At 36.4% G+C, this 25,517-nt stretch overlaps 1 protein-coding gene across 9 annotated transcripts in view; it reads right to left on the bottom strand.

Moving 5' to 3' along the window:
- Window positions 1–25,517, bottom strand: part of DMD (dystrophin) — a 2,428,671-nt gene that overhangs the window by 802,554 nt on the left and 1,600,600 nt on the right. For all 9 annotated transcript variants that reach the window (XM_077145121.1, XM_077145123.1, XM_077145120.1 and 6 more), the window contains one exon: window positions 13,134–13,309. In XM_077145121.1, the coding sequence (XP_077001236.1) occupies window positions 13,134–13,309 (176 nt within the window). The remainder of the gene's footprint in view (window positions 1–13,133; window positions 13,310–25,517) is intronic.

The raw sequence follows: 25,517 nt of genomic DNA, 5'->3' as shown, positions 1-25,517 counted from the left end.
TTAAAGTCTATTTTTTTGATATTGTCACTCTATCTCTCTTCTGGAAACTGTTTGCATGCTTTATCTTTTGTCACCTTTCTACTTTAAAAATATTTGTGCCTTTGTCTCTAAAGAATTTCTCTTATAGACCAAATGTAGTTGGATTTTTTTTTACTACAGTTTGAAATCTCTGACTTTTAATTGGAGTATTCAGTTCATCCATATTTAATGTAACTACTGATTTGGTTGATTTATATCTGCCATTTTATTATTTTTTTCGATCTGCTTCATGTCTTTTTTGTTCGTTTGTTTCTCTTTTACTTCCTTGCTTTGTTAAACAGATCTTTTTACTGTACAGTTTTAATTCTTATGTTTTTTTTAACTATTTCTTTTTCTTTTTTTATTTCTTGCATGGCAGGCACTGGGAATCGAGCCCAGATCTCTGGCATGGCAGGCAAGAACTCTGCCTGCTGAACCACTGTGACCCAACCTGTTTTTAACTATTTTTAAAGTTATTTTCTATGTGATTGCTCTAGAGATTACATATGCAATTTACTTTATCATAATCTACTTCACTTTAATACTAATTTAATTTTAGTAAAATATAGGAACTTTACTGTGATATAGTTCCTTTTTTTCCCTCCTTTGTTGTACTATTATTATTACATATGTACATCTATATGTTATGTTTTATCTGTTTATCCTATATAGGTTTCATTAAGTTTCATTAAATTTGTGAAGTGCTTGATCATTATTCCAGTAATTTTCTCCTCCTTTCTCCCTCAATTCTTCCTTTCTGGGATTCTTGTTACACATATATTGACATACTCAATATTGTCCCACAGGTCTCTGAGTATCGGTTGTACTTTTCTGAATTCTTTGTTCTCTATATTTTTCACATCGTTTCTATTTATCTTCAAGTTTACTGATTCATTCTTCTGTCATTTCAAATATTCTCAAGACCCTTTAGTGATTTTCTTTTCCATTTCACTTATCATTCTTTTCAACTCTAGAATTTTCATTTGGTTCTTTTTTTTTTTTATTTGGTTCTTTTTTAAATAATGTGCATCTCTTTGTTGAAATTCTTTATTTCTTGAGTAATTGTCATCATAGTTTCCTTTAATTCTTTAAACATGATACTCTTTAGTTCTTGGAACATATTTATAATAGATACTTTAAAGTCTAAAGACTTAGCTGGCTAAGTCTCACATCTGTGCCCACTCAGAGAAAATTTCCATTGACTGCTTTTCTCCCAAAGAGACTTCTGTATCCCTTTGCAGGTCTCATACATTTTTTTCTTGAAAATATTACATTTTAATTTATATATTACAGAAACTCCAGATCCTGATTTTCCCCCATGAGAGTTGTTATTGTGGTTTTAGTAACTTGCCTGGATTACATCTGCAGAATCTGTTTCCACCCAGTGTGTGACTGCTGCTAACTCTTCTACATCTTAATTTAAAGTTAGGACTAGCTTCCTAGGGTCAGCATACCTTAGTTGTCAGACAATGATTGATCAAAAATTGTCCTCGAACAACCAAAGAATTCTACTTCTGCTAGTAAATCTGTGTGTGCTGTATAATGCTTCCAAAGTTTACCTAGTTTTAAAGTGTTCCCAGATTTTACTTTATGCCTGGCCCCCCTGCACTTCTCTGCACTGCACACAAGTTCACCATCAGGAGGGATGTGTGAATAGCTCAGATCTTTTCTTATCAAGACCTTATCAAGGGCGGGCCATGGTGGCTCAGCAGGTAAGAGTGCTTGCCTGCCATGCCCGAGGACCTGGGTTTGATTTCCGGTGCCTGCCCATGTATAAAAAAAAGAAAGAAAAAAAAAGATCTTATCAAGGCCCTGTATGTCTGTCTCATTTCTCAAACATCCTTGTTAAATTTAAGTTTCTTGCCATTCTGAAAGTCAGTTACTTATCCTTCCCAAGGCTGCAACTTTAGACCAGCTGAACGAAATTTCAGAATACAAGGGCAGGTGAAAGAAGTAGTACATCAAAAGGAAACGAAGTATGCAGAGAAGTAGGAATGAAATCACATGAAAGTAGTGACATGGAAGATAAGATAGGATGAAGTGCTAAGAAGAAAGTGGTCAATTATGCCAAATGGCCTAAAATAGAACTGGGAGAGGTCCATTGGATTTAACCACAAGAAATCAATGGTGCCCTTGGAAAGGACACCTTCAGAGGAGTGGGGTTGGGTGGGCTAAAGAGCCAAATAGAGGGGAGCTAGTAGAGCACATGTGAGCTTAATTGAAAGTATGCAGTGAAGGATTCAAACAGGGATAACAAATAGGGAGGAGGAATAAAAGACATTCGTCAAGTTTGTCTGCCCAGGATGTGAATGTCCAGCTTATGTGGTGCGAAATCCCAAAACCAGTATGGAATCTAATGGAAGAAGTTCAGTTTTTGATTCTGGAATGAGTGATAGAGAATTGCAGAGAATCATGTAGAGTTTTTTCCAGTAGCATCCAGGCCCAGTGTGTGATTTAGACTATATTTCTATGAGCAGTGCCTCTCTCTTGGTTTTTAGCCATTTTTCTGAGTTGGTTTCTGAGCATTCTGTTTGGGAATGGGTGGAGGTCTGTAGCCTTCTCATACAGTCCATATCCTCTTAAATTATCCAGAGCTGGATTCTTTTATTCACAGTTAAAGAACCCTGACGAGTGCAGTAGAGCACATTTGGAAAGGGATATTTGTTATCCATTTATTTTGCAGTCTGGGAGTAAAAAATATTTACCTAGTCAGGGATAGGAAACTGGAAGAGAAAGGGTAAAGATATGTTTGTGTTCCTGTGCATGTGGGAGAGATAATTATTAATTGGAGCAAGGTCCCTGTGAGAGAAAAGATAAGGCCTTCTACTAAAAACTCAAAGACGGTTATATACTCCCTAACATAGTAGTAAGTGAAATGATTAGATTAGCAGCTCACACATGTATGGTACTTTGTGTTTCAGAAAGTTTTTTGCAAAACCTATTTATCATAGTGAGAAAAAAAGGGAGAAAAGTAAAATCTTTTATCCAAATTAAGCTAAATGGGAAAGAGTATATTATGATAATTTTAGGTTCATATTAATGGCTAAACTATAGCAATACTTACTTAGTAAAAACAAAAGAAAATTGTTAAAAGGAACATGAGAATAGGTGTGTAAACCTAGCTAAAGGCCTATCGTCTAATTATATTAAGCCCAGGGAAGGAACTCAATAAAGCAATCAACAGGCTTTTATCCCAGGCTCTAGGACTTTGGTTTTCCTTTGTGTACAATGATGGGCATACTGACCTGTGTTCCCTTTTAGTCGTATGATAGCTTGTGATTCTAACATAAAAAAGCACTTTGGAAATGAGTGTTTACAATAAGAAGTATGCCTCACAGGACAGGCTTTGAGGGTAGACAATTTGAGTTTCCTCAGCAACAAGGAAAATGAAAAGAATGCAAAATGCCATTTGGCCAGTTTGAAGGGAATAGGGAAGTCTTAGTGCAGCCAACTCTGGTCAGATTCACTAAAATAGGCAACTCTCGAAAGGAAGAACCTTAAAGGGAGAGCATATTTACAGGATGGTATGTGAGGAGCTCTACCGAGCATGTGTTGGTTTGTGTTTCTTTCCCATGTTGCTAGGCTTTCCAGCGAGCCCTGTATTAAAGTTTTGCATTTCATTAAACACTGTATCCACCGGTTTAAATATGTTTGCAGACATCTTCTCTTTTTCCAGGGTGTCCCAAACGTATATAGCAGATATTGCTGATCTGCAGTCAGCAGAAGGAGTGCTTTGAGTTTATTTTCCTATATACAGTGATGAATTTCTCTTCGTTTGCTGCCCATCTTTTGTTCACCGACCCTTCTGAACTGTGATAGCGTGGGGTCTGTGGCCACAAAAGAGAGTGAGTGAAGAAAACCAGGCCCCATGGAGAGCCTTTCTCTGCTCTCGTTTCATTAGTATTGTTCTCGCCACCAGCACTCACACACTACAGTGGCTTCCAACACCGGGACCTCTGTTTCACAGCTGCACTTAGGGTTTAATATGTACTTTGGTAACTCTGTTTTGTTTACCAGCTGGCAAGTAATGACATGATAAAGGGGTCTCAATGAGAAGCAGTTAGTTGACTGGGTAACTACTATCATCTCTATATTGGCAGGGGCAAAAAATGGCTCAGCGTCTTCAGCTCGTCTTCCTCCTGAGGTTCAGACTTACATATCCAAATGCATATGTTCTTTTTTTTTCTATTTTTTTTAAATTGAGAAATCTTCACACACATGCATTCTTTACATGGTGTACAATCAATAGCTCAAAATATCATCACGTAGTTGTATATTCATCAACATGATCATTTTTTAGAAGATTTGCATTACTCCAGAAAAAGAAATAAAGAGAAAAAAGAAAAAAACTCATACATACCATCCCCCTATCCCCCTTACCCCTCCCTCTCACCGGCCACTAGTGTTCCATCTGTCCAATTTATTTTACCCTTTGTCCCCCCAAGCAGCATGTTTTCTAATCATCTTATTTTAAATGCTTCACAGGCTCCTCAAACCTCTAATATTTCCAGTTGAGCTCCAAATGTCTGAATTGCCTTCATCTTCCCATCTGACTACTGCCCCTTTTATTTCCTATTCTAGCCAACAGCACTCCTTTCAGCCAGTTTCCTAAGCCCAAAACCTGGGGAAAGGAGACATCCTAAAATCCTTCCTTCACCTCCCCCATCTTCCCATTAATCAATTACCATATTGTTCCAGTTTTATTTATTGAATGTATCTCTACCATCACATCTTTGCAAGTTCTGCTCGGCTTAGACACTCATCATTTCTAATCTGAAATAATACAAAAGTTACTTTACTGAGTTACCTTTCTGCCAGTCTCACCCTCTTTATTCCCCTCTGAGCTTAGGTATAAGAGGCATCTATGGGAATTCATGTTCAAACCTTTTGAAAATGTTCCAATCTCTTAACAGTCTACCCATGGAAAAAGTTAATTGAGATGTAAAGTTTTCCATGGCTACATCCATTTCAACCACTCCATTTATCGCTATACCATACTTCATCCTTTTGGCATATGATAGAAATCCTCTTATCAAACATATCAACAATTAAGATGAGTGGATGGGTTATTAGAAGAAGACTTTTAAATTGCAGGAATCATATGAAGTTGTTTACACATATCTAGAAATTGTATTTCTAATTGTAACATATAAACAGTCATTCATCTACCTCTCATTTGTGAAGTTCAGCATATTCTTTTTTGCACAAACCATTCCTATAGCTCATCATCTATGACTTTCAGTTTTGGTTTCTTTGGAGTGGAGCAAGATTTAGAGACACTTGAAAGAATCTGAATGCAGAAACCATCTAGCTTTTTGTAGTTTCCTTCCTTTATCCCCATTCATAAATAATTGCCTCATCTACATCTAATATAAAAGCTTTTTTTTTGCTAATCACTTTTATCAAGTCTTCCAAAGCATTCAATTTAGTTTTCATAGAGACCACTATTCTCTTTCTCTTTGCATTTGCTTATGAAATACTTAAATAACAAAATAAGAAAAATAAGAATAACTGGCATAAATAGATTGGGAACCACATACAGTTGACTGTGTCTGGCATGTGATAGCAGAAAGGCTACTTAAACAAAACTTTTAAAAACATCTATGGGCTATTACTCTCTAGCATTCCAATTAAAATAGGAATAGGGCAGTTGATTTTACATAGAGAAGAAAGAATTTAGGAAAATGATGTGAGGAAGTTAAATGGAAGTCACTTAAGATAGCTTCTCTATACTGCAGTGCAGCCCTTTAATGCAGTGCACCTTTTTGTTTCAGTGATTTTGCTCATGGCACTTTTTCTCTCTGGCATATCCATTCATCCTTCACTTGACTCCTCCCATCCTTCAAGACCCATCTCAGAGATCATCCTCCATAATACACTCTCCCTAACTCCTACTTCCTCTACCCATAAAAGTTCATGGAAGGTCATGAATAAAGTACACTCACTTGTGCATCTACAGAGAGTATATATTGTCAGCACCAGCCAACTCAACAGCATGTTTGCCTCCAGCTATTCGGTTTCACTAGAACTTGCCAAGTTTCAAAGAATAAAATATGACATAAAATGATTAAGTATGAAACTAATTTTTCATAGCCTTTGGATGAAGAATTATGAATGTCCTTGAAAGCTTTTCAAGATTCATCAGAGAACAGATGGGAAGAGGCCAGCTTTTCCATAGACACCTGTGGATAATAATATCTGTATGATCCTCTCTAATCAAACTAAAAATAGCTCTTTGGCAATATGGATTGCATCTGAAACATCTTGTGCCTATAGGTTGGATGAGGACAAAATATCCAGTTTCAGACAAATTCCTATTTAATGCACCTAAAATTATTAGTTAGGATACTGTGAGCCTGAGGTAAACAATGTAAAAAAAAGTTATAATCAAAGAGTTTCTTTCTGGTATACAGTAGCTATGGCATTTGAAATCTTTTGCATCTTAAGTGAATTAAATTCTTGAGAACACCTAAAATATTAATTTTTAAACCAACTCATTCAATTTGTTTTAAGATTAGAAAGGCTCAGGTCCAATATCTACAATTAAAGACATACCATGGAAATGTAATTAAATTACAAGAAACATAAAAAACTTGGTTCCTGTGCTTTAGATCAATTATAATCTGTATAGTGGTGTCAAGTGTTGACCTAAATGCTTAATTAATTTTAATGTAGATAGAATTGTTTTCTGTTTATGTTGAGAAAATATTTGCCACCTATCACGTACCAAGCTTTCTGCAAATATAACTCAAAAGAATAAACTGCTTCTGCTTCTAAGGAGCAGGTAATGCTCATAGAGGAAATAGCATTAAAGCTGGGCCTTAAAGAATGGGTAAGATTTTGTGGAAAAAAAAAGAAATAAAAGAAAGAGCAATTCAACCAAAGTGAATTGTTTTTACAAAAGCTAAGGCACAGAAAACCTCTGATCCTTAATACTTGAGACACAAGCCTAAAGGGTGGAAATAATGGACAACGTGGTTGGAAAGAACAGATTCTACGTCCAATTCCCTTGCTCCCCCCATGTAAACATTTAATATAGACAAACAATCGGGAACATGAGAAGCAAAGTGAAGAGAGGGTTGACTTGTCTAAAGCAGTGCTTCTCGAACTTTAATGTGCACATAAATCGAATGGAGATTGGGTTAAATTGCTGACTCTGATTTATTGGCTTCTGCACATCTAACCAACTCCCAGGTGAGGTCTATGCTGCTGGTCCAGAGGCCACGTTTTGAGTAGCAAGGGTCTGGCTCATCTGCCACTCAGTTGCAGCTGATGTTGGTATGAGAGAAGGTGGGAACGAGGGTCTAGTGACTGGAATTAAGTTTTCAAGAGAAGATGGCAATCTCTATTTTTGTAAATATGAAACCTTCCATTTTTTAAATGTTGGCAATTATTTCAAAACAAGGTCTAGGCAAAAACACGATATGACTGGGGACCGGATTCGGCCTGTGATTTTCAGTCTGTAAACTTTGGGCTGGATGAAGGGTCAAGGTCAAAACCTATGACGAGAAACCAGGTAAGTCAAAGTATGGAGCAAGTGAACTGGAGTTGAGACTGGAGAGATCCTGGAGAAAGAATATTAACATGTAAGCAAGCTTTTAGCCCTGCAGATAATTTGCAGTCATATTAGGGAATTTGTGGAGGGAATTTGGAGGGAATTTGTGGAGGGAATTTGCAATCATATTTAGGATTGGAGGGTTTCATTTTGTATGGAATAAGGTGCCACGAAAGTTATTTAGTCAGAGGAGTCTGAGTTAGTGAGAAGCCAAAGTTAAGGAAGACTTTTAAGAGAAAGCAATTGTCTTGCATAGAGTTCATAGAATAATATGAATTGCTATGGAAATTTTCAAGGAGAGGTCCTATTAGGCCTACTTCAATGGTTAGACAAGGCTTATTTCTAATCAACAGCATCTATTTGCATGCAAACAATGAACTAAAGTCTATAAAACAAACAAACAAAAAAAAACAAAAAACCTTCTTCCTTTCTGTACTGTGAAGGATGCATCCAGTTATCTGATTTGCACCATGAAATTGTTTGGCAAACTAGCATAGAATATATACAGGTAAATTTTTGTTCACAAGTCAGAATCAGCGGCATTCAAATGAATAATAACATACTGATTGTATGTGAGGTTTTTATACAAAAAGGGCTTTTCTCTTTGTTTTTTAAACAAGTATAGCCTTGCTTTCAAATGTGATGAGTTCTAAGGGGACATTGTCATGTGTCCTTGCAAAAGTAGTGTAGAAGCATTATTTTCCCCGGGACTGCTTGCCAGAAAGGTGCCAATGTTTCTCTGAAGAGGGCCACTGCCAAGATGTTGGTTTCCACATATCATTCCCCACTAAAGGAAACTAGGGAGCCTTAGAGAAATGGTTCATTCCAAACCCGGGGCAGAAAAAAAACAAAGTGAGCCTGGAACATTTTGTGCTGGAAACCAGAAAGTTTAAAGGAGCTTCCAGTGGCCAAATTTGGGAAAACTGACCACCCCTCCCCACAAAATACTCTTTCTAATTTATCGTATCACATTGAATAAATCAGAATCCAGTAGTCTGTAGTGACATGGAGGGTAGAGGTCATTTAAAGAACTGGAATAAAGTCAGCTAGTAAAGGTAGGATATGTCACAATTAGAAAAAAATCACTATAAAGTAATAATTGATTTAGGGGAAAGATCATCAATGGGTGTTAAAGCCATGAGAGGAAGTCCCAATTTCAAAGGGAAAATGTGACTTTATATTGTAAGATCTGGCAATAACTACTTTAACCAAGAGATCAAACAGCAGCATTTAGAGTGGGACAACCTCAAAGTATGCGTCTCCTGATGGGGTGCAATACAGAGTACACAGCCTCTCATACGAAGGATTTCTGCCAAAAATGTTTCACTTGCATCTTATCAAGTCTCACTTAGACCTAACTCCCACTTTACAAGAAATACAGGGGTTAGAGAACAAGTTAAATGACATCATGAGGGGGAAAATATCAAACTAATCCAGAAAAGTGGGACGTTTTTGCAGGCTATTATCCTGGATCGTTTCACATGCCAATGTCACAAAAAGAGAAAGAGATGGCAGGGTCATGGGAGGGTAAAAGAGACTAAAGAGACACAATGACCAAATGCAATGCATGAATCTTGATCGGCTCCTAGTTCAAAAAATAATAAAAACATAACGATATAAAGGAAACTTTTGAACCATTGGGGAAATATGAATATGGGCTGATATTAAATAATATCATGATATCTTTAATTTGCTTGAATGCGATAAGCAAACATGGTAACATATGACATACCCTTATCCAAAGGAGATGCACGCTGAAGCTTTTAGGGGTGAAATGTAACGGTGTTATAAATTACTTGCAAGTGGTATAGCAAGAAAAAAATTGATGTATGCATTATACCCTACATTAGAGAGAGAGAGAGAGAGAGAGAAAGAGGAGCACATACGGCAAAATGCTTATACTTTTTGAAGGGTATTTATCCGGCTATTTTTTCAACTCTTCTGCAAGTTTGAATTTTTTCACTAAAAATGTTGGGAAAAGTAAAAAAGAGCCACTCATGGACTTTTAAGAAATATTTGCAACCAGGTAACATTTAAATTAAAACTGTTATTCTTCAACATATCTTAGCATAGCAATCAGCTTATCTGTGAAATTGGGGGAGCAACATAATTTTTGTCTAAAGGGACAAGGAAAGATCTCTTGAGATTTTTGTTATTGCTAAGGGTCATGATTTAGACATTCCTTAAATTAGGGATTCCACTTCTCATCACCTTGCTTCCCTCCCCCATTCAATATTTTATCAACTGACATTATTCCAAGTAAAATATCGTTCATTATATTATCAGCAGCCCCCTGCCTAAAAGACTGCCTCCCCATATTCCCCTGACTGCTATGTCTCCTGGAACACTCCAGAAGAAAAACTGCATATGAAGATGGTGCCTGCACATCAAAAGAACAAAAACTGGAGCAAATGTGGATGAGATTCTTGGAAGATGAATGGATGGCTGGTTAGAAATAAAGATCCTTTTTAGGCCAAGGATGACTTTGGCAATCTGTTGAAGCCTTGGACCCCTTTTCAGAACATCATTTTCAAGTCCATGAAATAAAATACATTAAGACTAAAAAGGAAACCAACTGTGTTGGAAGGCAGTTATAAAAATAATACAAAAACAGGGTGGGCCACGGTGGCTCAGCAAGCAGAGTTCTTGCCTGCCACAATCGAGACCCAGGTTCGATTCCTGGTGCCTGCCCATGCCAAAAAAAAAAATAATAATACAAAAACAAATTTCTGATATAGTAATACATGTGCTTGTTTTTTAAACACATTAAATTCTAAGGTCTTGGAGTAGATCTGATAGCTACTGCAGTTTTGAATTATTGGTGAGTGTGGATGATATTTTGAGGTATCTGTGATATCTTTAATAAGATATGAAAATATCTGTGATTTCATAGGTACTGCTCATACTACTATGGTTTGTTGCCTACATTCAAAAAAAAAGGGGCTGCTCAATTTCAGTTTGAGGCTGGTGAAAACAGAGTTACTTTTCCCTAAATTCAAGGTCATTGCTTTGCCTAAATTCTATCTAGGGACCCTCTTAAAATAGGCTTGCTTTGTTGTAAACTATGAGCTTCCTTTATAGCTGATAGGTTTCCATTTGCATCTTCTTCATTTACAAAGATCATTTTGGTGGCTAAGTCATCATTAAACTCATTATGATCATGCTTAAACCTATAGCTGTTATCCAGTTCTACTGCCACATAATTGAGGCCAACAGTGAATTTTCTGTCTTAAATTGCACAGCTAATTGACTGTACTTCATTTGCTCCACAAACTAACTTTAATGGCTGTCTACTGCTACTTGAATTATTCTGAGAATTTTCCTTTCATATTTCTGATCTTGCATTTTCAAACAGATGGTTATAAAAGTAGGTGGCTATAAGGCTGCAAATATTTTTGGTAGACTGTTTTTTTCTTAAATTATACATTTTCTTTCATGTACCTGGCTTAAGGAACATTAAATATTTCCAAAGCTTTATTTAAGGTGCAGGATAAACTAAGAATACTATTGATGACTTGAATAGATATCTTATTTTTCACCTGTAAAATGACTCCTTTTTCCTTCTAACTTCTGTTTTGGTTGCCCTGAAAGGAAGCCTTTGATTTACACAATAGTTTCATGATTAAAGTACTCCTACAATTGTTAGATGAACATGGTCTTTGTGAAATACTATTTTATTTACTTTTACTTTATTTGCCACTAGATGCTTTGGTATAGCTATTAATGTACTGGTAGAACTGGCAATTGTATTTTATTTACTTTTTCTGCATTTCACATATTCAAGTGATATAAGTATCCTGAGGAACTATGCATGATCTGATCGCTGCAGAAATGTAAATATGCTAACATTTATTTTTCTAAATGTAACATGAAGTAGACAACTTTAAAAGCTGAGTTTAAAAAATCTCAAGGAAGCTGATCTTGACTTTTTAAAGCACAAAAGTGCAATATTTAATGTAGGTCAAAATGTTTGAATGGGAGAAATTTTTCTAACCAATTACAGCCAAAGCCCTAGCTGTAATTAAACCTATAATATGTATAATATTCCACAACAGATCAGCATGTAGTACTTTCTTATAAACTTAAAAGGAGCTAAAATTTTAGAGCTTGTTTGGTGAAACAGGCATATTGCCCCATCTTCAGCTGTAAGTTACAATTTGCATTGAGAAGTTAATAAGAGATAACAAAATTTTGAAATTTCAGGTGAAAAAGAGTTATCAGAGGGAATGCTAATATACTCTATCCAAATAGTATATGAATAAAACATTTAAAATGAGAAACATTTTATAAATACTAAAGGAGAAAAGGATTGTCAATTCAATTTCATCTACTTCACGAATTTGAGGTACATATTTTAATAGCGTGCTATAAAACTTTCCTTAATTTTCTCATTAAAATCTCATTGTAGACTAGAGTGGCCCCTGTTCAAAACTAACATTATACTGGTTTAAATGTGTTTGGAGTTTAAACACACCAGTTAGTTACATAATGGAATAGTCGCAGGTTTAAGAAAGAGACTTCAATTTGGGTAAAATGGATAGCGAGTGCCCCAGGAAGGTCTTTATTTTATATTATCTAGACAAAATCAGAAAAAAAAAATGTTCTAAGTGAAGATTTGAAATAAATTTTTTTAGACGGCACTATCATTCTTAAACTTTAGCAAGATTTGTGTGTGTTGTGTGTGTGTTGTAGGCCAACTACTGAGTCCATTTTGGAAAGGGATATGAATTTTATCTACTTTCCAAATAGGAAGGAGGCAAGAGGAGGTGGGTAAAAACATTTGGGCAACATTCCAAACCTTCTTTCTAATACAACCTAACTGAAGACATTCATCAATGGGTTGTTGTGAATATTAAAATCCACCTAGTATGGAGTTGATCAGCAGAAAGCAAGGCCTTGGCAACAGAACTGAGTTTTCATTGTTCATAACATAGTCTCATTTGCTAAATAAAGGCCTTTCTGTGTTTTCGATACATTCCAAGGGAAAGTTAAATGATGATTACATTCAACAATAACCTTTTGGGGTTTTGTTTTCTCTTTTAGATTTGAATATTTTGGGGTCCAAATCTCTCGTTGAGAATATATGAGTAGATGTAGTAAACTAAAGGTGAATAAAACCATTGTGATTTCCAGCCTCATACTCTTATTTGTTAGCTGTTTAAATATCTAGCCAAAGAGCTGTCTTCCCCACAAAATAAACATTTATAATTTCCTTTCCTCATCTTTAAAAAAATATATTTGACTCAGCTGGTTAAAGTTGGAATATACTGAAGGCATTCATATTTAAACAAAATCATGAGTGATACATTTTAAACCAAACTTGCAAGTTGAAGCTAGCAGAGAATCACTGCCTATTTAACTAGCAACAACAATATATTTTAAGCAGATGAGAAAAAGATATCTTTAAAAAAATCTCTATAGCTTTTGATTAATTACTGATGGGGTTCCTGGTCTTCCTGCATTTCACGCAGCACAGAAGCTTGTTTCATGAAGACTTTTTAAGGACAGTTTAAATAGCTTCTCAAACATTTTAGAATGTCTATTTCATCTGTCACCCTACCTCTTTTTTCTTTCTGCCAGCTGTTTGCAGACCTCCTGCCAACGTAGATTCAGGTTTCCCAGTTTTTCCTGTAGAATATTAGCATCTATTTTTGAAGACTGTTGAATTATTTCTTCCCCAGTTGTATTCAATGCTCTGACAACAGTTTGCCGTGGCCCAATGCCATCCTGGAGTTCCTGTAAGATACCAAAAAGGCAAAACAAAAATGAAGCCCCAGGTCCTTTTATTTGAGCAAAAGATTAAACAATGTGCGACCACATGCAGTTCCACCAGCAGAGAAATAAATAAAAAAGCTCCACGTGAAAGTTTCTGTATGAAACTGACATGCCCATATCCAAGGGATACAAGGCAGAAAAGACACCTTTTATGTCTCAGTAAAAAGTGCCCTCGGTTCAGCTCCAGTTCTGATTTCTGTAAGGCTTGTCAGCTAGTGGATGCTATAATGTCCTACAAATCAATTAGCTGCAAACCTTTTCAAGAGCAAATTCGATTTCTTGTCCCCACAAGGATGTTCCATGTTTAATAGCCTATGAAATGCTGTAAAATTTAAATGTGAACAAAGTATATGGATTTCATTTCTTCGTGACTGTCGCTATGAGTCGTGAGAAATAAAAACATAGTTTAGCCACTCTAGTAAAAATATGTTAGAGATATTTAGAGAAAAATCATTACTATATTAGAAGTAAATTTATTTCAAATTCTGTTTGTGTCAATACATTGTACATGATCAAACCACATTAAACCGAGAATTAACTGCTTTCAGGGCAGCCTATCAAAAATTCCCTAAGGTACAGCAATAAATTTTAAAATAATCTATAGCTGTTAGAGCAGATTTATGAGCCATTGATGGTATCAAGCTTAAATATCTCTTACTTTTTGTCTTGAATGAAATTTTAAGAGTAAAGTGACAGAAAATAGTTTCATTATAAAAGAGACAAATATAACCGTGTATGCATAAAAATGGAATGCTTTATTAACATGAAATAAAAATGGTAATCCATCTGTATTTAACTTTTTTAAAGATAATCTAGAATTTGTAAGGCAATTAAAATATTTGGAAACCATATATCTGGCAAGGGTTTAATATCCAGAATATATGAAGAACACCTACAAGTCAACAAAAAGACAACCCAGTTTTAAAATGGACCAAAGATTTGCATAGACATTTCTCCAAAGAAGATATTCAAATGGCAATAAGTATATGAAAACAGGAATTAACCTTTAGAGAAATGCAAATTAAAACTACAATGACTTACCACTGCATACCCACTAGGTTGGCAATAATTAAAAAGAAAACGATAACTGAAAATCTAGTTGTTGACAAGTTTGCAGAGAAACAGTAACCCTCGTACATTGTTGGTGGGAAACTAAAAAGGCACAACTGTGGCAGAACAGTTTGGTGGTTCCTCAAAACGTAAACTATAGAATCACCATATAACCTGGAAATTCCACTCTTAGGTATATACCTCAAAGTATTGAGAAGCATGGACTTGGACAGATTTATGGACACCAGTGTTCATAGTGGCATTATTCACAATAAACCAAAGCTGGAAGCAACTCAAGTAACCATCAACAGAAGAATGGATAAACAAAATGTGGTATATCCATGCAATGGAATATTATACAGTCATGAAAAAGAATGAAGTGCTGGTATGTGTTACAACCAGGATGAACCGGGAAGACATCATTTGAGTGAATTAAGTCAGACACAAAAGGACAAATTCTGTATGCTTCTTTATATGAAATGCTGAAAAAGCAACTTCATAGAGATAGAAAGCAGAATAGTAGTTACTAGGGGTAGGGTGAGGGGGGATATGGAGATATTGTTAAATGAGTATGAGCTTTGGTTTGGAATGATGAAAACAGTCTTGAAACAGATTGTGGTGAAAGTTACACAGTATTGTCAATATAGTCAATGTCAAAGAAGTGTCCACTTGAAGTGTTTAAAATGATTTATATTGCATATATTTTACCACAGTTAAAAACAAATTATTAGAAATAAATAATAGTTTTACTAAGCTTGAAGTTTAGAATATTACAAAAATATATGAGAACTTGAGGTACTTACTACATTTAAATCTAAATGACTCCCAAATCTTTGTTATGGATGAAGTACCATCAGAATGCAGAATATTCTCCTAATAGATAGAATTCAGATGGTTTAATATTCTAATATTCTCCTGCTTTTTGACACAGTACCAATCTCATAGTCGACCCCAGTGTATGTTTGTCAAATGAATGAATAAATGATTTCTGAGACTGGGCCAAACTTCCCTTAGCCTCTCATTCCACATAGACTTGCTGGTATATATATATTTTAATTACTTTGGTATAATGGTATTTTTATCAGAATATCAGAATTTTTGTTAGCACATTTTTAGGAGTCAAAAGACTATATAAATCAGCAAAAATGATAACAAGCCCATTATTCAAGGCACACAGTAGTACCTCAACATGAATAAAAAAACTACATAAGGTACTCTTTGAGATCAATGGAAGTAAGGTTTATTTGATCTGAAACTGAAATTTTCTGTAGTGCATAATCTAGTCCAACCTATTTGTATATCTCATTTAAACAATTGAAGCACAGAATAAGAAAGAGGTCCTTTAATCCTATATAGACTATTGTAATACCTGGAAACATCCTAGAGTATGTCAAGCAGATAATAAAAAAGTATTGGCAAAGTCCCCTGAGAGAGGGTAGAAAGACCATGGAACTATTAAACCTTACCATCAGGGAATCCCCTGATACTGTGTCAAATTTTAGGGACACCCAAATAAATAGGTCATGCCCTCGATCAGGAAGCTTACTCTTCTGAAGCTTATGAAGGTAGCAGAGAAGCTTAGACTACCTATAGGCATGCCTAAGAGTTACTTCTGGAGGAACTCTGTTGTCGCTCAGAAGTAGCTTCAGTCTCTCTAAGCCCAACTTTGCAAGTGAAATTATTGCCCTCCCCACTATGTGGGACATGGCATCCAGGGGTGAAAGTCTCCCTGGCGATGTGGAAGAGGACTCCCAAGGATGAATCCAGACCTGGTACCGTGGGACCAACAATTCCATCCTGATCAAAAGGGGGAAAAGAAGTGTAATTAATAAAGTATCAGTGGCAGAGAGAGTTCAGATAGAGTCAAGAGGCTACTCTAGAGGTGACTCTTATGAAAGCTTCAGGTAGAACTTGTTACCTGTCATAACCTGCCAACCCCCAAACAGTACCATTACAGCCAATTTTAAAGAATACCTAGGGCAATATATAAGATTCCACAAGGGTTCGAGGCACTAGAGTAACTTTCCAGAAGCCTACAACCTCCAGATGGGTCCCTGGTCCAGATAAGTCCAGAGGATCAGATAGTTCCATCTCCCTACCCCATATTAGTGACAGACCCTTCCAATATCAAAAATTTAATTGCCGTAGCCCAAACACCCCTAAAGAGAGAGATGGAAAGATCAAAGGTGATGATGGAATTGTACATAGAAGATAGGACTTAACAAATGCGTATGAATGCTGAATCATTAAATTGATATCTCTTTGAGTCTCCAATATTTTAGAGCAGTTAGAAGTAAAAACCTGAAATTGTGAAACTGCAACCCATGTCGAAGTCTGAAATATGTTCTCCAACTAATTGTGGTGCTGTGCTTTGAAATTTATAGTTTTGTAAATATGTTAATTTTCACAAAAAAAGAAGGAAAAAAAGTTGATTGTGACGATAAAAAAATATTTAAGCCCTCTAGCCTCCTATATTCCTGAGCAGCTAGAAGGAAAAATCTGAGAGGATCATATCGTAACCCATGACAAACTCTGGGATCTGTCCTGTAACCACTTGTTGAAGAGTGCTTTGAAAACTAGTGCTTTTTTATTTCATTGCTTTGTATATATGTTATACTATACAATAAAAAGAGTAAAAAAGTATACATATAGACATGTATACCAATTAAAAAGAACAATTCACAAGTTGCCCTGACCATATTCTCTTGGATGCTCATGAGATGTGCTCTAGTAAACATGTGATATTTCCTTAAGTCTACTTGACTTTGCTCCAATGCTTCTCTCTCACTCCCTACCACTCATGCAGGTCAGTGTTGCATGAGATAGGCATTGCTTAGCAACAAATACATCCAATCATAACCTATGTGTCTCACTTCCCATTACAATCAGAGACGGTGCCTTAGTCTTCATTCTGCCCTATTGCTTAGTGCAATGCCTGGTTCTTAAGAGGTTTTCAATATATATTTCTTGAGCGAATGTGTGCATCTATGAGGGGAGGAAGGAATGGAGGAAGGCAGGGAGAAAGGGAGGTAGAGAAGAACGAAAGAAGGAAGGAAGTTCAGCCTCGTCATGAGCATGGTATCATTAGCATTAACACTTAACACTGGGCCCCTAGAGATACAAAGAAATGAGAGTTTTCTTGGTCTTAGGCAGTGTACAATCTAGTTGAGAACACGAGACCCTGTTACAAAGGATAAATAGCTATACTATATACAGTTGGATAGATAAAAAAACAAAAGCAAGGTAACTCAGTAAATGATAGCTCAGAAGAGGGAAGATCTCAGCAGACAAATGGACAGCGGAAATGTGTAGGACAATTTGGAATTTAAGAATAGGTAGGACTTAGGTACAGGACAGTTCAGGGGCAACGAGAAGATGGCAAAAGGAAAGTCCTGGTGTTTGTAATGAATAGTCTGATCAGAAGTATACAGTTGGGCTCTACATCACTGTCTGAGAGCAGGAGTTTAGGGACAGGTACAGCCCCAGGTTATATATTAGGGTCTGGCAGAGAGGACTTTGGCTTTTATTAAGGAGTGTGTAATTAAGTGGAAGGTGATAGGAAATGATTCAAGTTGTAAATGGGGAAGGGGAGTGTCAGGGCTGAAGCTGTGTTTCTGGATCATTCTGGGATAGAGTTTAGGCTAGCCATGAGGCAGGACCCCAAGTAAAACAGCTATGACTAGGGTCAGGGACATACATACTGGGGATGGAAATAGGCTTCCGGTAATGGATCAGAAAGAAAAGTCCAGAGATAGAATGAACTGTTAAGGAAGTATCAACAGGGCTTGGTTACAAACTGGATTAGGCAAGTATGAGTGACTACTGAAATGGGCAATTGTTTGCCTAAAACACAGAATACAGGGAGTCAGTGAGAAAGATAAGAGGTCATATTTGCACCCCAAATTCTGCATTCCTAACAAGCTCTTAGGGGATACTTTTGGTGTGGGGAACACATTTTGAGTAGGAAGGTATTAGAGGAAATGCCTTTCCAACCTTTGTGAAGCAATCAAATCATTATTATTGCTGGTTATAATGATATCAATTAAAACTGCTTTAAATTTTTTTTTTAATCTCGGTTCCCTTGCTTTTTATTTTTGATCTTGGTCCCTCTGCTTCATGCCTGATGGTTACAATGACTTTTACCTCCCAATTGCAGAAGCAACAAGGGTTTTATTATTTCTTTTTTCCAGATAAGATATAGTATTGAGCAGGTTTTAGAAGCAATAATTCACCATTTCTAGATGGAAATCTCATTTATATAAAGTCCCAAATCAGGGCCATGAGATTCACTTAAGTTTGTGAAAGAGCTCATTGAAGAGTCTGTTGCATTTGTGAGAAGGCTTCGTAACCGGGAGAAATATTTACAGTGTATTCTATAGAGTTTTCCATGATAAAGTATAAGACAAAAATAATGGATTAAAAGAGGAGTAAAAATATGTACGTGGTATGTTACAGTTAGTCTCTGAGCCCCCAAAAGATAACGTTTGAGTTACAGAATTAAATGTAAAACCTCAATCAACTTGTATTCACATAGTGAAAAACAAATTAATTTTAATTCTATAGTTTGTACCTATTTTAGGCGGAGAATTATTCATTCCCAATGAAATTTCTAAGCTTTGCTATCCCATTAATGCCCTGTTGTCACAGGCACCCTTACCTGGTACGTGGACAATTAGCATCTAAGTCTTAGTTTTGGACAGAAAGTCATAATTAAATATTTCAGATTATTCATCATAATTAGAAAGTTTATTGTGTGTTCCATTCTAATATTAAGCATCTATTCTTTTTCAGGGGTGCACATCAGAATACCGTAGGGACCTTTGTCAAAATATAAATGCTCAGAATTCGCAGGGCAATGGTGGCTCAGTGGCAGAGCTCTCGCCTGCCATGCTGGAAACCTGGGTTTGATTCCCGGAGGCTGCCCATGTCTGAATAAATGAATAAATAAAATATATGTATAAAAGCTCAGAATTTGACCCTAAACTGAATGAATCAGAACCTTTGGAAGTGAAAAGACAAGGATGTAAAAAACAGATACATTATTTAAAGAAAGGGATGTCAGAAGGGGAAGGAATAAGTACCTAATTTTCAAAACTACTTATGCTTTTTAAGGTGAGACGTGCCCCTGAAGTATAGAAATTGACACTGTAAATTTATCTAAGTCCTGCAAGTCTGGTGAAATTGGGGGAAGGGAAGAAGTGGTATAGGTGAGGAAGCAATTGCTACATTTTTACAGAGGGGGAAGAAACCACTATATTTCAGATGAAAATGTTACTAAATTAAAATAAAAAGTGTGCTTGCAAAACTTTCCAAAATATAATTACTGGAAAATTAAAAGGTGCCAGATGAAAAAGAAAAAGCTAAAATGCAAGTTATGGGAAATGGTCCAATGACAAAATGGGTGAGCTATGTAGAAGATAATGATGTGGCAAACAAGCACAGACCAAGCAGCGGACTAGGAAAACAGAGGAGAGAAAAAAAATGATTGGGGAAAAAAAAGTGTAGAGAGAGGGAAACAGAGGGAAGAAAAACCTTCGCCGAACAAATAGAAGATGCCACAAATCCGATCCTGAGATATACTTGCGATTTTGTTAATGAATTAGTTGGAAACAGATAAATCATTGATTCAGTTTACTGACTGATCAAAGGAAAACATGCCATAATAGGGACCTCAAACAGAGCTATGAAACTGGCAGCTAGAATTTTATGCTGCCTTTTCATAAAATGTGGCGCATTGTCTTTTACCTACCATTCCATCTTTCAGTTCTAAGATCTTTTCCACTGTGCCTCTTTAGAATTCAAAGTACTATTCAACAATAGTTTCCGGTTCTTTCCTCAAACATGAATTAAACGAAGTCGTCTCTCTCATGCTAATTCTTAGACTATGAAGTCATCACAGTCTTCAGAGGATTTCATAGGCTTCAGAACGTATTTTTCAATTTGTATCGGAGATGAAGTTTGGCAAGGAAGCACCGCAAATAGGCAAGTTCCCAAGGCACCGAGGGGGTGCACCAACAGGGGGACCTAGCGTATCCATGGACCAGTGATTCCGTCCTGCTGGGAAGAACTGGTGGTCCTGTGAAAGCATCTGGTGACAATATTTACAGGGCTTGAACAATGGCTGAAATTTAGGGAATTCAGAGGTTAGAAAGAGAGAGGGAGAAGGGCATGAATGGGAAATCATAAATGAAAAATAAGGAAAGATGAGAAAAAAGCGAAAAACGGCTTACTTTTTGAGTAAAGAATGAAAAGCGCAGCAAGAGAGAATCAAGGCCAGAGGTCTCAAGGAGAGCCCAGAATGCGGAACTCCACTTGCAGTCAAAATGATTGGCTTCTACTTCTTTGACTGCCCCACTAAGTCTTGTGTCGTCAGCCAACTATTACTCACTGCTAATCCTCAGTTTAAATGCCCTCTCTTGCTGGGGGCTCTCCAAGACCCACCCCCCAGGGAGAGATAAGCAGCTCTCTTCCTTAGAGGTATATATAAAGTATCATTCTTTTCTGTTTAGGGTCATTCTTTGACAGTATTCATGCATGTATGTATCGGACTATGAACAGCTTGTATTAAGTCATACCGAAGGAGGTTCTCCCTTCTTTTGATCATAAAATATTTCTCCAAATTTCAAATTTACTAGAGATTCAACTTTTTAAAAAAAGTTTAATATAATTTTATTGATACATATTATATATTCACATACCATGTAGTCATCTAAAGTGAATACCAATGGGTCACCATATCACCATATAGCTGTGTATTTGTCATCACAATCAACTTTTCATTTTCTTTGTTTGTGAAAAACAACACAAGTACAAGAAAAGCGATACATTTCAAAGCACACTGCGACAATGAGCTGTAGAACAGATCTCAGGGTTTGGTATGGGTTACAATTTGACAATTTTAGGTTTTTACTACTAGCTGCTTCAAGACACTGGAGACTAAAAGAAATATCAATATAATGATTCGGCAATCATACTCACTTGTTAAACCCTCCCTTCTCTGTTTAACTCCACCATCACCTTTGGTTTTTCTCCCACTCTTAAGGGGTATTTGGGCTATGCTCATTCTAAGTTTTTCATGTTGCAAGGAGCTGTCGATAATAGGGGGTAGGGGGATGGGACTAGTAGAGTTTAGAGATTCAACCTGAAGCTAGGGACCTGCAGATCTTTTCCCAGTATTTGCAAACTAAATCAAAGTGGAGCAAAGTTCACAAATGAACAATCAGAAACAAAATGTACCTTTTTAGCCTATTCTTTTTCTTGTTCTCACTTTATTTTCATTTCAGTAAACGTTTATTGTGCCTCACTACTAACAATGCTGAAACCAGAGGCAAGTTTTGGTTAGTTTGTAACAGAAACTAGAGATAGAAGGAGGTCTTGTTAGATTTCCTCTAATACCTTCCTTTCCTGAGTGTGTAAGACTAGCTATGCTTACTGATCTAATTCTCCATCTGCTGCTGATAATGGTTGCTATAAAAGAATAATCAGAATTCCTTCTAAAACTAGAATTAGACTGTTCCTTTTCAAAAGCAAACATCCTGCCAATGAACGAAAGGAAAATTATGTACAGTAGCGATTTATGTTAATGGGACATTTACCTAATATGAAATTACAGTGAAATTTCCTTTGGATGCGTTTAGCTCATCTGCATTAGCGATGTAGGCATTCATTATGATCGTGGCTATTAATGTGGATACCAAATGAATTCATCATAAAGTGCTTTAAGTACTACATGCTTTGTAAGTTTAGCTCAGGCTCTTCCCCATTCCCCTCTCTCTTCCTGAAGAAATGTGTTCGGCAAAAAAATAAAAAGAAAGAAAGAAAGAAAGAAAAAAGAAATAATACATTCCGCAATTTCAAGCAGAAATTCAATGCAGACGTATGTCTTTGGGAATCTGAAATTGAGGACTGCAAGTTAAATCTGGCCCCAGACATGTTTTAGCATCGGAGCTTTGCTTAATCATTTGAAAGCCTTTGGGAGAGAGGGGCATGCATGCATTCTACCACTCTCTGAAGACACTGAATCCGAGACCCCTTCTTTTAAAGAAAACTGCTATAAAGTACGCAATTTTGCCAAGTTAATAGATTTTGTTTTGTCAAAATCAATGCTAGATCTCTCTAGATTCAGAGATTAGTTCGATGCTACTTGACTTCTAAATCATTCATTAGAACTCCGGGAGAAATGCCTGAAGATGTTTGAGAGCTGCTTTTCGCTCCATGTCCTTAGATTTTAAAATAAAGGTAGGTGGCCTTTTCTGATCAGATAGCAGTTCTTGTCCATGGCTGTGATTTCAAAATATATTATTGTTGCTCTTTAAGACACCAAGCATTCAACATTTCCCTTAACAGACTCCGTCTCTTCTGTACCCACAGGAATTTCACCTGCTTCAGCTATGGCATATTCTCTAAAGGACTGCTGATGGAGGCAAACTGTTCAATGGAGCTAAGTTTTGTCTTCAACGGAATTTACTGCACCAAATATTTAGGGTGACTACTCATTATATGATGTTTTTACTGTGATAAATAAGCTGGTATTTTCTTGTCAACATTTTTGATAGTGGAGAAGAAAAGAGCAAGCAAATAACTACATACAGTGGTGTCTCATAACTTAGCTATGGAGACTATGTTTTGAGAACAGGATCGATCAATTAAGTGTGTGAATCTGGGTATGATTGTGTGCTATGTGTGTGTTGGGGGGGGTCTGGGGGAGATTATCAGGAAAAGAAACAGAGAGGTGGTGGTAATTCAGATTATGAACCCTTGAGAAGAGTCTTTTTCATTCAATATATCACCAGGCACAGTGTTATGCTTAGTTTGATAATTGCTCAGGAAATATTTGTTGATAAAAATGAGGGGAGAACTGGACAAGATATGCCAGTGCTCTTAATTGGTTTCCCATTTGGGAAAGGTTCAAAAGGAAAAGTATGAAATGAATGGAAAACAGCTGTTCTTCCAAAGTCTCATCTCTTGCCACAAATAACTTATCAAGGTAGGGTTTAGTTCTTCAGACTCTTGAGAATGGAAAAGCCCAGAAATAAGATAAAAAGGGATAAAAACAAATCTCCGGGTCTAACATCAATTAATTGATTTTAAACATTTGGCTTTGACTACAGAAGCCTGACATCAACTATCAATCCCCATCTAAGCATGTTGGCTATCCTTAAACCTTTTTGTCTCTTTTACCAAGTTATATAGGCATTGCACCCAAAGTGCTCTTTTGTTTCCAGCCTTAATTTCTGAGGTTAAGCTTCTTATTTTCAAACTCATTATCTGTTTTATGGTAATTCTCCTCTCACTCATGAAATTAGATGAGAAGAGGAGCAGATAAAAACAACTGTGCATCTTTTGTTGACTGGGCATGTCCTTTGGAAATAACAGAAGTTGGCACACGAATGAATTCTCAATTTGTACAATATCCATGATTTGCACCTTACTGAATCGTATACAAAAGAGAGGAAACTAAAACTAAAACAGCTAGAGGATTTAAGCAGGTTCTCTGTTAAAACTTCCAGGATTATCCATGCAACTACAAGATTAGGAATAGTTGTCAAAAGATGTGCAAACCAACTCTAGTGGTTTTGATTTCTTTATAAATCGAATTTTTGTAGAGGGGACGATTCAATTATCAAATGAAGTATTTTCTAACATTTTCTCTCCAGTGAGCCTGACCTCTTAAGCTACAGCCCAGCATGTCAGGAGATTTCCATTGGACTGAAACCTCAAAGGGAAGGTTTTCAAGCCAAAATTAACATCAGTCTCTGCAACAGGTTTTTCTTGTTGACTTCACTATTTATTTACATGACCTCTGGATTCTCCCACTTATCAGGCTGGAAGTCAGCAGTTCATCTGTAATTTATCCATTTCTTTCTTTACCGCAATGCAATTCCTACTCATCTTAACTGTCATTCCTCTTGCCCAGTTCATTCCATTGTCATAACTTTACCCCCGTCTGGTTGTTCCTTCCACCTCTCTTTGGTTAGTAATCTGTCCTGCTGTCTTTCTTCAACTATTTTTACTCTATATCATCCTACACATTCTTTCTCGATGAAGCACACTGATGAATAGTTCTGGTGGTAGATTGCCTGCTCACAATTGCACAATGGATCCTCGGTGCCCAAACACAGACCCAATATTCAGAACCTCACAGATCCTTGGGATGTGCCAATTCTTTATGCATCAGAACAACTGGACAACTAACGATGGTGATGCCTGCTTCTCCATCATGAATGATCTTATTTCTATTTATGGAATCCTTTCATGCCAAGCCCTTCCATGGTGAGCAACCTACAAGCAGAAACTACGTCTGTTCTGCTCACTCTAATATCTAGCAAAGTGCCTACTATGAAGTAGTGCTCAAAACATGTTTACTAAATGGATAAATGAGGTTGTATCCAAAGTTCTATCTCCTTTATGCATAAAGTCTCAACTAAAAGTTAACTATCTTGTAAAATCCTTCTGGCCTTGGATTATGTCTACATTATCATGTTTCTCATAGTCTATATAAAATTAAACTTTCTTAGCTTGATTGGAAGTTTATGAATGATTTCAGTGCAGGAACATTTTCTTCTTTCCCCTTGAGTGTTCCACCAAGATAATCCATCAAATTTTATTAACTAGACAACTCAACAAATGAATGAGTCTCTTTCACTGAGATGTTGTGAAAATGCAGGCTTGGTGTCCTTGTTGAAGGCATCTTTAAGATCATATACATGAGGCAAAGTCATGATTAAATCACATTTCTGTATTTTTAAATAAGCAGTAGGCTTCGAACCATCAAATTAGTACTGGTGGCTCTTAGGAGACTGTTGTTAGCAGCTGTTCAAAGAAAATTGAAATATTTAGCACTACGTATCAGACGAACTGTAAAATACCACGTACGTATTTTTATTCCTCTTTTGATCCATTATTATTTTTCTGTCTTACACTTTATCATGGAAAACTCTATAGAATACACTGTAAATATTTCTCCTGCTTACAAAGTCTTCTCATAAATGCAATAGGCTCTTTAATGAGCTCGTTCACAAACTTCAATAAATCTAATGGCCCTGATTTGGGACGTTACATAAATGAGATTTCCATCTAAGAATTGTAAACTATTGCTTAAAAAAAACTGCTCAATATT

Source organism: Tamandua tetradactyla, chromosome X (assembly GCF_023851605.1).
Source record: "Tamandua tetradactyla isolate mTamTet1 chromosome X, mTamTet1.pri, whole genome shotgun sequence".
In the NCBI taxonomy this organism is placed as follows: Eukaryota; Metazoa; Chordata; class Mammalia; order Pilosa; family Myrmecophagidae; genus Tamandua; species Tamandua tetradactyla.
Note: the sequence above shows the minus strand (reverse complement) of the source record. Positions and strands in the feature narration are given on the sequence as shown.